At 49.0% G+C, this 12,600-nt stretch overlaps 1 protein-coding gene across 1 annotated transcript; it reads left to right on the top strand.

The window, feature by feature from the left end:
* Nucleotides 1-6,835: 6,835 nt before the first annotated feature.
* Nucleotides 6,836-11,927, top strand: LOC128116265 (lymphocyte antigen 6F-like). Its single transcript, XM_052747441.1, has 4 exons — nt 6,836-6,990; nt 7,078-7,148; nt 8,217-8,345; nt 10,284-11,927. Coding segments are annotated over exons 1-4 (342 nt in total). The 5' UTR covers nt 6,836-6,988; the 3' UTR covers nt 10,424-11,927.
* The last annotated feature ends 673 nt before the right edge of the window (nt 11,928-12,600 follow it).

The following is a 12,600-nucleotide window of genomic DNA, read 5'->3' as shown; positions in this document are numbered from 1 at the left end:
ACCCCAGGGTCACAGTCTTTTGTTCTTTTGTATTCCAAATGGTTTTCTCCTGAGTGAGGCTGGTCTGGGAGGCCAGAGGTGGGAGAGGAAGGGAGGAAATTGGGAGGAAGCCTGGTCACCCTGGAAAACCAGCTTCCAAAGACTTCTGAAGCTGAAGGACCTCAGGTCCCATGACCCAGCCTGGTGACATGCTGGCTAAAATGGTCCTGTGGCAGGCATACCTTTGAGCAGGAGAGCCTAGGGCCCTGAACATCGCCTGCCTTTGGGGTTCCTCAGACCACAGCACCTGCTCTGTTGCTTCCTAGATTCTACTGCCAGTAGTAAGGTCTGTGATGTGACCCAGTCCTGTCTACGGGGTTTGTATATGTCCTGTGTATTCATGAGGGGGGCCAATCAAGACATTCCCCACTCCTGCTGTAGATAGAGGATATCAAGCAGCCTTTCCTATCAGTTCAGGAACTGGGGAATCCTGCTACCTCCAACCTAAATTCAGTGAGCTTATCTTTCCATTGTCATAATCTTTTTTTCTTCTCAGAATAAAACTAAGTGAACTGTGTCCTCTGAGTTATTGAAGCCAGAAAAATCACGAAGACAACAGATATTTATGAGACTGACAAGATGGCTCAGCAGTTAATTCTGAGGGACAGAATTTGGATTCCATCACAATGTAAGCTGGACATCTCACTGATACCTGTAACTTCAACTCTGAAGGATTCAACACCCTCTGCTGGCTTCTTCATGCAAAGGTGCTCACAGCTGCACATGCGTGAATTCACACACAACAAATCTTTAAAGTAAATTCCTGTAATGTGTTTATTAAATCTTGGAATCCATGTGAGTCCCTAGATGGTGATGACCAACAGCAAGGAAGACTTGGCTCCTCATTCTTCAGGTGTGGTTCTCACGGGTGCCCACAACAACACAAAGGACTCATCTAGGGGACATACTGGGAGAGGTACCTGTGGGTAGTGCTGCTCTCTCACAAACACACATTCATGCCACATACTAACAGATACTTAGTTGAGTGAACAACATTCCATATTGCCATCTAATCCAGCTCCCTTGTGGTTAGGGGTCAGCTGAGATCTCTTCGGCAGTGGACTCAGGGAGTCAGGGGATGACCAGGAGCAGGTGTAGGACTTGAACTTTTACTGTTTGCCTCAGGATTCCTGATTGAAGAAATGATGAAGGTCATCAAGTGCATCCCTACCCAACTCTTCTGGAAAACCAGGGCTTCCTGGGGACGTAGGCATTCTTAAGAAGGTTTTGACACATTTCAGAAGGACAAGGCCTCAGTCTATACCCACAATGGACAGGAAAGGAAAGGTCACTGAGCTGGTGCTGTGCAGGGCCAGCTGGTGTGTGTGTGTGTGTGTGTGTGTGTGTGTGTGTGTGTGTGTGTGTGTGATGGCTGTTGTTCTAGGGGTGGAACCCAGGGCCTCACACACTCTAGAGAAGTACTCTACCACTGAGCAATTTCCCCAAACCCTTGTAGGGTCTGAAAACGCTCAATAGTATGCAAATAGTACGCAAAGACAAAGAGTGTTTATTATACCATCATGCATGTGGGGTCACTCACCTGCTCAAAATGGCAAGGAACCCTAGAGGGATGCAGAAGTTCCTTTTGCATATAGCTAAGGGGAGTTTTAGGGGCAGTTACCTACCTGGCTAGTATATTTAATTGGCTGAGGTTTAGTCTTATCGTTTTTGGACGCATCTGCACAAGCTTGGACCTGACTCAGAAGGGGCTGCTGGGTTTGTCCTTGAGATACTGGGAGGCTGACTTGGGCCCTCCGTGTTTGTTCTCTCCCTCAACCCTGAGTGTAAGCGCCTTGGAGATAGATGCCCTTCGTTGGCAAAGATACCTGTTTGCCCTTCTCAGAGGACTGGGACCTAAATTCAGTTATGAAAGTGGGAGAGTTCACCCTGTCTTCCTTGGGGTGTGGGGGCAGGCTTCAAATTCAATCCTTCTGCCTCAACCTCCCTCAGGCTGATATTATGGGCATGTATCAATCCGTTTGGCTCTGGTCATCCTCCTGCTTCTGCATTCCAAGTAGTCAGATTACAGGCATGAACCTCTGCACCCAGCTTTCTGTGTGTATTTGAGACTGTTTTGAAGGTAGTCACAATCAAGGAATTTGGGGACTTCCTTGTTGGAGGAATGTGAAAGACCCTCATTCCTCCCTTACAGGGGCTGGGCCTCAGGATTCACTTCACACGTGTGTAGTACAAGCCCAGCAGGAGCAGGGATGGCACGCAGTGGGTGTTTCCTGACGTGGCCCATGGCGCCGCAACAGTGTTCTTGCTATGGGATCCTGGGTGGAATTTTGAGCATCAGTGAACACTGCCTTCCCCATGATGAACTTCTACTTGCAACTCTGCATCCTTTCCACCTTGGCTGCTAGGGAGCACAGATCCGAACCATGTGCTTTGAGAAATGTGTGTGTGGCTCCATGGTTGCCCTGCTCACCTCTGCCCTCCTTCAACCTCACTTGCCTTCTTCCTCTGTGGCCTTCTGGGATCCTGTGAGAGTCTGGTTCTCACATTTTTAGGGTGACCTCTTTGTGCAGTGTAAGCTGTGGTTCTTACAAATAAGGTACTAGGAATCCAGTGTTACAGTGTTACAGAACTGTTTCCCATCCATTCCCAATGTTACAGTGTTAAAGAATTGTTTCAGATCCATTCCCAATGTTAGTGTTATAGAATTGTTTTACATCCATTCCCAATGTTACAGTGTTACAGAATTGTTTCACATCCATTCTTCTATCCCTCCAGTCGGGAAACTGCCTCCAGGACTACATGTGGCATGTGGAACTTCCTGCTGGTGCCCCAGTCTTCAGTCTTCAGCCAGGTCTTCTCACTGTAGTCTTCCTGGCATCTGTGATTCCCATTTTCCAGTATCCATACTCCCTGCTGGTCTCTATCAGATTCTTTATTCACAAAGAAAACAAGCGGTCTTCCTTTCCCCACCAAATTAGATCAATACAGGATCTGTCTCTGGGTGAAAGGAAACACTGTCAGAATTCAGCCAGCCCTGTTTACTTATGTTGTAAAGTGAAAATCAATATGGTATTATCCAACATGAATCTTTATTTCAGATGAGGTAGCTGTGTATGGTTGTAAACTGACTTTTCCTGTCCCAACCATCTGGTCCCCAATAACCAACTCAGAGGCTGCCTATGAATATAAATGATCGTAATATGTTCGGCCGAAAGCTCAGGCTTGTTACTAGCTCACTCTTACACTTAATCTAACCCATATTTCTATTTATGCTTTGCCACGTGGCTCGTGGCTGGTTACCTCATTTTCTACATGTCCTACTTGTTTGGTGGCAGGCTGACTGGCTGGCATCTCTCTGGACTCTGTTCTAGCCCCAAACCCTGCAGCAGTGTAGATTAAAGAAAATTAACTAAGCTTTTAGTCCCATCACTGAGGAGGAAGGGACAGGCAGATCTCTGAATTTGAGGCTAGCATGGTCTACAGAGCGAGTTCTAGGATAGCCATGGCTGCACAGAGAAAGCCTGTCTCAAAAAACCAAGAGAGGGGATGGGGGTAGGGCATTAAATAAAAGGTTTTATAAAAAAGCTCCAATCACCAGAGGAGACATCTTTATTTACTGGGCTTAAGCAAAGTCTTTCCACCTCTACCCTCCTCCCTGTATTTGGTATTTCAAATTTTAAGGAGGGGCAACTGTGTTGTTTTCCCTTTTTGAAATTAGGATATTGTCAGGGAAACAGGGGTGTGTGGTCCAGAACTGATCATGGGGGTGGGGCTATCCTCAGGGACTTCTCCGGCCAAATGTTTTCCTATTGTTCAAGGAAGGGGGTGTTGCAATAAACAGAGGAACTGAGTTGAATCTTCCTTCAGGCAAGAGATTCATTCAGGCCAGCAGGCAGCACAGCACAAGTTAGAGGCTTTGGTCTTGTCAAAGTGGCTACTCTTAAGGTTTGTTTTTTTTGGGGTGGGGGAGGTGGGTTGTGGTTTCATTTTGAGGAAGTACACTTAGTTAACAGTCAACCTCTTCACCTCTGCTGTATGACTGAGGGTGGGGAGGGAGGGACATGTGACTTTGGCTACTTAACAGAGGTCACTCATTCTCTGGGTAGAGGAATGGGCTTGGCTAATGTTTGACTCAGTGTGACTCTGTCAGGGAGCTAGCTGATTTGGAAGGCAGGGGAGAGGTATGCCAGATATGGGGTTTTTTTGTTTGTTTGTTTGATTTTTTTGGTTTTTGTTTTGCATGTAGCCCTCTCTGCTTAAGGCCTGGCTTCTCTAATTCTGACACCTAATACCAAAGTATGACAACATCTGGTCCCTCTAACTCTGGGTAGAAACCAAAGGGAAGATTACAGAAGCACACTCTCTCTCCCTGAAAAGTTCATCTAAGTGGACTTGTCAATCATTTGGACAGAAGTCCACCACTAAGAAAAGCTGGCTACTCCACACTGATGCTGGCTGGAAACTGGAGGACTCATTAGAATCCCTAGTATAAGCCAGGCGTTGGTGGCCCATGCCTTTAATCCCAGCACTTGGGAGACAGAGGCAGATCTCTCTGAGTTCAAGGCCAGCCTGGCCTGGTCTACAAAGTAAGTTATTGGACAGCCAGGGCTGTTATACAGAGAAACTCTGTCTTGAAAAACCAAAACCAACCTGCTGACCCCCCCAGCCCCATAAAAAAAGAGGTCCAAATTTAAGACTGATAGAGACCCAATGTGTGGTACTGTAGTCCTGTGTCCTTTTCCTCCAAAGAGGTGATGGTCCCACTGCCATCTCTGGAGTAGAGATAACCTTGGCCCAGTAGCCATGGCAATGGAGTCAGAAGAGCATAACGCTGATAGATCTGTGAAAATGGTCAGAGTTCCCATTAGCTAGACAGAAGAAGGAAGAACCCTCACCTGGAGTTCCAGCCATTACCCCTCCTGCTCTTCTCCAACTACAAGTGGTCTCAGAAGATGCTAGAATATAGAGGAAGTGGGAGATTAACTGAGAGGGGGACTCCATGACACTGTTTTCATGATGGGATGAGAGTCGTCATGTTGATGTAGCTGCTGGGGTGGGGGGTGTCCATGTTTATGTAAGTGACCTGACCTCCCCCAAGCTCTGGAATTAAACCCCATAAATTCATTGGCTTACTCAGATAAAACTGGGTGGGTTGTAACTTGGGTCTGTCATGGATGTCCTATGGTTGTTCCCATTTTCCCATGAAATGTTAAATGAACAGGTGCTTGCTGTCTGCTGCTCTTTGTACCACTCTTACTTGGTTATGCATGAGCTGATGCCTAGGGTGGTGTGTCAAGGGGTTCCATGAAAACTTTTCCGGCTTCCTTTCTTCCTGCTATTCTGGGGTGGTATGCTATCGGTGGCGAACATGGTCGGCTTGTCTCATAGACTGCAGGGTAACAAGGAAGGGCTGTTGTCATGGTGCTAGGGAGGAGGGCTAGATGTTGACTAGACCACCTGGGCCCTGAAGTTGGATGTACACATGTGGAACCAACCAGAAACAATTGATGTTACTTCCTAGAAAGAAAGAGACTCCTGTTTCTGTCCTGTGGCTTCCATCAGGAGAATCTGCCTGAGTTCTCTGAGCCTCTGACTTCCTTCCCTTTGGAGACTTGCCTGCTTAAAAGATGTGCTCAACTTCACTGCTTCTGGGTTCCTCTTTGGGACTCAGTTGTCCTCTGAGCACACCTGTTCTTTTGCTGTTGTGTTGGCTCTGGACCATCTTCCAGCTCAGATCTCTTTCTGTGCCCAGCCTTCTTTGTCTAATCTGAATCACTTGCAGGCACTTATGTGGGGCTCCTCACGGGGCTCTAAGCTCCACAAAGTCAGAGAACTCAGTCTCTGGCTTGCTGTGGAGCCCTGCTGCTCTTCCCTGGGCTGAGCCACAGATGCTATCAATACTTGGCTAATTGTAGTAAGGTTTTAACTATTGGAATACCTGTCACATGGTGGTGACTTAAAGGCTAGGGAAACTCATGTCTTTTCTGGGACACCTTGGACCTGGACCTCATAGGTGTAGGGACACACAGCATGGCAAACTGGATTGCCAGGGAGAGCGAAAATGGCGCTTCCTTACAGAGGATTCTACAAGGCAGGGTCCCCACCCTGGGCATCAGCAAAGACCCTGAAGTCATTCATCCTCAGCATAAAACTGTCCTGGGCCATGAAAACTATCCCTGGCTCTAGCTACAAGATGCCAACTGTACCCAAAGCTCCAGATGTCACCCAAATACCTCAGTCACTGCCTAACATCTCCTACCCCAGCTGGCAGCTCTTGGCTCAGGACTCGCACACTGTGGGTACGTGACCCCTCTTGAGGCTTGCTCACCAGAGCCAGCCTCCAGGTACTTCTCAGTTGCTTACCACCTACTTATACTAAGGAGGCCAGTGGGCTCTGAGCCACAGCAATCCATACCTTTCATTTAGAAACAGGAAAAGACTGGGCAAGTTGCTTCCTTCTTTTGCTTTCTGAATGATACGTGAGAGACAACCCTGAACCCTTTCCTCCTGCCCATCAGCTCTTCTTCCCAGCCCTCTAGCATCAGGATGGTCCCTCCCTCCCTAACTGCGGTAAAGATTTGGCTAGTCCTGGTCACTAAGGAGCCTTGCTAATTCTTAGGCAATAAACATGTTGGCATGGAGGAAATAACTACAGGAAACCCTTCCTTTTAAGGATATCAGGTGGGAGGAGCTGAGGGAGGGTATTTCATAGACTGAAGGGCTTATTTCAGCCCACACCTCGCTGGAACTTTCCACTGTGCCTGCAGCCTGATCACAGAGAAGATGTGAGGAGAGATGTCAGGATGGGGCTGCTGGGTGGCCAGCACAGGGAGGGGCCCTCAGGATATGGCTGTGGGTGAAGGTTGGGAATTAGGAAGAGAAAGCTAGATGGGTGGTGGACAGGAGAATTAGGCAGACATTTATTCCTTGGGGAAGCTGTGTGGAGAATTGGAGGGGGAAGATTGGATGCCTGAGCCATGTCCAGGACATGTGAGAGCCCCAGTCTTATGATTTTGGGCGGGGTACTATTAACTAGCTCCAAGTTTTAAGGTTTTGTCTGTGCATTGCTTCTCCTAGGATGAACAGTTCCCACGCTATGAAGACCTGTGTACTCATCCTGCTTGTGGCCCTACTGTGTGCAGAGAGAGGTGAGGTGGAAAAGGGCCTCAGAGTTGTGGGTACACTTGCATTCTCATTGTGTGCCCTGTGCCTAGGTGTTCTGGGACCAGGGGATGCCCAGTGTGGATTGGTGTGTGATGGGTGAACTCTCATGGTCTGGGGTGGCTTCCTGGGCCTGTAAACCTGCCAGAACCTGCCTTGCAGCTTTCCCCACTGGCAAGTAGGGTCTTAGACTCCACTCCTTCCCGACCATGAGCAGTGGCCCCACACTCCTCAGGACCCATAGCCTCAGAAGGACGAACCCTACCATCCAGCCCCTTTCTCATTCCTTTCTTGAGGATCAGGCAAACCCTGGTCACCAAGGGCCCCTGTCCTCAGAGTACCCTGGTGCCGTTGCCTCCCAGCCATGCCACTGGCCTGTATGTGTACAAGGTGTCAGGGGCTTCTTTTCCTGGCCTAGCTGCCAAGTCAAGGAGTTTGGCACCCTCAATTTTTGGCATTCCTTACATTATGACATTTGACCTTGTTTTACCTCCCCATCCCAGCCACATGAGGCTAGAACTTCCTTACTTAAGAGGTTTCGAGCTCTCAGATACCCCTACAGTTCCAGTTACATGTGTATTATGAGGGGTTTCATGATGAACCCCAACTTTGCAGTTGGGTTCTGGGAAGTCCAGTGCCCTGTCATGCTCCAAGGCTCAGGGTCCAGCTCTGCAAATGTAGGGTGGGACAGGTCAGAACAGCCTTCCCCATCAGGAGGCCCTTATCACAGCCTGGTACCTACTCCCTCATCCCCTCACCGCTTCAGCAGACAGGAGGTACAAATGTCCTTCTGCTATGGTGACTGTTTCTCTAACACCTCTTGGGGTCCAGGTCTCCCCTGTGGGGCTGGCTGGCTGGCTGAGACAGCAGTACTCAGCTTACTTGAAGAACTATGGTTCTTGGCTCACTTCTGCTTTGGGTGTGGGTCCCTGAGGAGGAGTGTCCCTGCTCTGTCCTATAGCCCAGCAGCTGTGTGGAGGTAAAGCCAGGTGCAGAAGAGGGGTCTGGGCTAGGAAGGGCATGCCCTGACCCTCACGTATTGACCTGTTTCTCAGCCCAAGGGTTGCGCTGCTACCAGTGCCTGGGGGTCACACCTGAGACTTCATCTGGGACTTCTTGCCAACCAGCTATCTGCCAATTCCCTGACGGGGTCTGCATCACTCAGGAGTTTGAAGCCATTTTGGGTGAGTTCCCTGTGGCCTATATGAGGATGGGTTGGGGTCAGCTTAGAAAGAAAGGTCCAGGCAATTATGGACCATAGTTGTTTATGGACCATAGTTCTCTTCCCTCCAAGTAGGGTCCTCCTGTGGTTGGAGTGGGGCTCCTATAGGGGGAGCATGGTCAGGCCTGTGCCCTGGAGTCCAGGTATGTGCTGGGAGGTTGGTTCTTGAGCAGGGCTGTCCCTATGGCATGCGTGGCTGTCACCATCCCCCTTCCCCACCAATAATAGCCATGTGGTGCTCCTGTCCTTCCCCTATGTCCAGGGTCTCACTGGCTCACTGAAGGACCTGGAGAGCTGGGAGCATTTAGGAACTCTTTACATATAATGAAGGAGTCAGGAGATTTATTCTAAAGGAATGACTTGGTAATTCTGAAGAAAAGGAGACCTCAAACCACATTAGATCCCCCAAAGTGTCAGTTTCCAGGCATCTCCTCCAGATAGACAAAGCAGGAGCAGCCTCACCCTGCTATCCAGTTTCCTCCGCCTTTCTGCAGCCGCCTGCCTGGCTCCTAAGTACAATTTCTGGGGAACAGCCTGAGTCTGAGAGGCTGGCTGACCTTTCTGTGCTCCTGGGTGATCCCGCATTGTGCCATGTCTTTGTGTATGTGGGTGTGTGTTTGCCTATGAGTGTGGGTGCACATGTGTGTGCATGTATATAAGGCCAGAGGACAGCCTTTAGTATCATTCCTCATGTACTGTCTACTTTTTTTTTTAAGATTTATTATTTTATTTTATTGAAATGAGTGTTTGATGGATCCCCTGGAACTGGAGTTATGGATGGTTGTGAACCACCATGTGGGTCTGGGAACCGAACCCTGGACATCTATAAGAGCAACAAGTGCTTTTTACTGCTGAGCAAAGATCTTTCTCCGTCCCAACCACCTTGTGTTTTGAGACAAGCTCTTTCATTGGGACCTGGGATTTGCCGACTAGGCTAGTGGGGCTGGCCGAGAGCTCCTCTTTCCACCTCCTCAGCCCAGTCATTAGGAGCAGCTCTACCATGCTGGCTCTCTGCATGGGTGCTGACGGTTGAACGTGGGTCTGTATGCTTCCGTGCGGCAAGCGCTTTACTGACTGAGCTGTTTCCCTAGCACATTGTGTGTAAATGCATGTGTGTATGCATGTTCTCATGTGTGGGCGCACGTGCACTAGTGGGTACAAGTGTTTGGAGCCCAGAGGTTGACACTGGGCATCTTCCTTGACAATTGTTTTATTTGCTGCGGCAGGGTCTCTCACTGAATCCCAAGTTTGCAGATTCAGCTAGTCTAGCCAGTGAGGGATCCAGTCTCAGGGATTCCACATCTCTGTCTCATGAGCACTGAGATGATAAGTAGGCCACCATGTCTGCCCACCTTTTACATGGGTTCTAGTGATTGAAATTCCAGTCCTCACGCTTGCTCAAGGCAAGCATGTTATCCACCAGGCCACCTTACCAGACCATGGCTTTATTTATTTACTTGTTTGGTTTTTTTTGAGACAGGGTCTCACTGTAGCCCAGGTTGGCCTAGAAATCCCTATGTAGCCCAGGCTGGGTTTGAACTCATAATAATCCTCCAGCCTTAGTTTTCCAAGTTCAGGGATTACAAGTGTGAGCCACCATGTCTGGCTTCAATGTGCCTTAGAGCCAAGGCTGTGCCCTCCAGGCATGGTGGCATGTGCCCCAGACTTTGGGGTGCTGAGTTGTCCCTGTACATGCTGTGAAGTCTCTCCCTGATGTCTAACAAATCTCTCTCTGTTTTTTTTTTTTTTTCAAGACAGGGTTTCTCTGTTTAGGTTTGTGCCTTTCCTGGAACTCACTCTATAGCCCAGGCTGGTTTCCAGTCACAGAGATCCTCCTGCCTCTGCCTCCCCAGTGCTGGGATTATAGGTGTGCACCACCAACGCCTGGCTTGTCTTACAGATTCTTACAAAGAGAAAAGAATGAACAAGTTCTGTCTTCCCCGCTGCCCTGAATATCAAAGTAAACTTGGAAATATCCTATCCATTGCTACCGCCATCAGCTCCAAGATTTCCTGTTGTAAGGAAGACCTCTGCAATTAAGCGATTCTCACTGGGGGCAGCATGGCCAGCCTGGGGTCGGTCCTCCTGCAAGCCTTGTTATGACAGTCCTTCCTGCTACTCCCACCCTCATTTTGAATCCCAACAGGTAATCACTCTTTCCTGGAACCCTCTAGGGATGAACTGTGAGTTTTAAAAACCCTGAGGTGGGGATTAGGATGTGGCTTCTCCCAATTCCCTGACATTTCCTCCCTCCTCCTGCCCTAGGTCTCACCTCACTAGCTTGTCCAGCCATGTCTCTTGAGTCTAGAGCAGGACCTCACACAAATTCTCCTCTCTGGGTCAGCTCTCTGAATGCCACCCCATATTCCTACCACTGCTCTGTCCCGGGCCACCATGGCCATGACCACTTCCCCATATCACACCTTCTTGTCTCGTGGTTATGATATGTGCAATATAATATATGAACTTCTTTAGATTTAGTCTGTTTGGGGTTTATTGATTCTGGAGCACACTTTACGCCTTTCTCTGAGATGAGAAATTTCCTTCTTGCCTGCCTGCCTTTGTTTCTGGTTTGGGGATCTGTCTTAGAGTCTCACAGGCTGGACAAGCCACTTCACCAAGAGCTAACCCCTGAACCCTATCATTTCTTCACATGTTTCTCCCACTGCATTACTTTTCCACTGCCCCTGGGATACCTGCCACACATACACACACACACACACACACACACACACACACACACACACACACACACACACAAACACTTTCTGGTGTTGGCCTGCTCATGTCTTCCCTGGTTCTTCTGCATGAGTCCGGCTGTCACCTTCGACCTCATATTGGGTCCCCTTTTTCTTTACTTTGGCAATGATGTCTTTATATTGTTCGCCTCCATCAGCTGCTCTTCGAGGTCCTGCTTTCTTGCTGAGCAGATTTCATACTTTCCCGCTTACACCCAAACTGCTTGCCCTTACCATGTATATTTACATCAAAGCCGCCGTGCTGTCCCAGTATCCCATTTTCCATGTCATCTCAGCATTGGCATCTGTATGAGTTACTTTCTGTTGCTGTGATAAAACACCGTGAGCAAAAGCGACTGACGGGTTTATTTGAGCTTACGATTCCAGAGGGGGAGTCTAGAATGGCAGTGGAGGTATGGTAGCTGGAGCAGGAAGCTGAGTGGTTACATATTCAACAGCAAACACAAAGCAGAGAGAAAGGCGAGGGAGAGGGAGGAAGAGAGGGAGGGAGGGAGAGAGAGAATTGGAGGTGGACTAGGCTATGAACTGTAAAAGCCCCCTCTCCCCCAGTGATGTACTGACTCCAGCAAGGTTGCACCTCCTAAATGCTCCATCTCAAACATCACCACTAACCTGGGACTAAGTGTTCAATACTGGGCTTATGGGGGACATTGCTCACTCAAACCACCTCAACCTCTGTTGAGCATCCTCATCCTCGCTACTGGGGTTTCCACGATCTTCGGTATAAGAAGTGATTGCGGTGCTCTGCTGTGAAGCTGAACCCTCTTCGACTCTGATGGAGCAGGTTGACCAGCCCCTTTGCTTCAGCAGCTGCTGCAGATGCAGACCCATGTGCTATGGATGGAGAATGACTCTGGGCAGCTCATTTTTCCAAGTGTTGGCAGTGTTTGGATTCACTGCTAGCCTGAAGCCCGGTGATGGGATTGCTTCCCAGAGACCCATCCCTTGAGTGCTTTGGGCATTTTGCTATTATCTGAAATCTCTCCTTTTGGCTGGAGACCTGGAGCTCCAGATTCCACAGAGGACACTCCCCACTCCCATGCAGTCACATCAAGGTCCCAGGAAAGATGAGGGTGGAAGGCCCAGGGTTGATGGCAGCCTGGGTGGGTAAGCTCAGCCGATCCACTTGGAGGAGTGAGCTCCCTTCTCTCAGAGCTCAGGCATTTGCTGTTTGGTTTTGTGGCCACTGCTACCTGGAGCTGCTGAGAATTTTCTGGTACCCTCTTTGCCTATGCTCAGAGTTCATGTCTGTGTGGGCATCTCTGGCACCAAGACCAGGTCGGACTGCCATCTCCCACATGCTGTTCCAATTTGCACCACACCTACAAACATACTGAGTCCATTTAGCTTCATCTATATGTTCTTGTGTCCAGGACGGACCACAGGGACAACCTAAGCGGGAGATTATGCCTGGGGAAGACTGATTCTTCTTCTCTCAGCAGCCATTGACCACCTACA

This window comes from Peromyscus californicus, unplaced genomic scaffold (genome assembly GCF_007827085.1).
Source record: "Peromyscus californicus insignis strain IS unplaced genomic scaffold, ASM782708v3 Scaffold_20__1_contigs__length_68692818, whole genome shotgun sequence".
Taxonomy (NCBI): domain Eukaryota; kingdom Metazoa; phylum Chordata; class Mammalia; order Rodentia; family Cricetidae; genus Peromyscus; species Peromyscus californicus.
The sequence above is the reverse complement of the archived record's forward strand: the minus strand, read 5'-3'. Positions and strand labels throughout refer to the sequence as shown.

Bases quoted from the DNA above. Each gene is read 5' to 3' on its own strand.
- LOC128116265 (XM_052747441.1), top strand. The intron at 7,149-8,216 runs GTGAGGTGGAAA...CCTGTTTCTCAG, and splicing joins CCTACTGTGTGCAGAGAGAG to CCCAAGGGTTGCGCTGCTAC. The intron at 8,346-10,283 runs GTGAGTTCCCTG...CTTGTCTTACAG, and splicing joins GGAGTTTGAAGCCATTTTGG to ATTCTTACAAAGAGAAAAGA.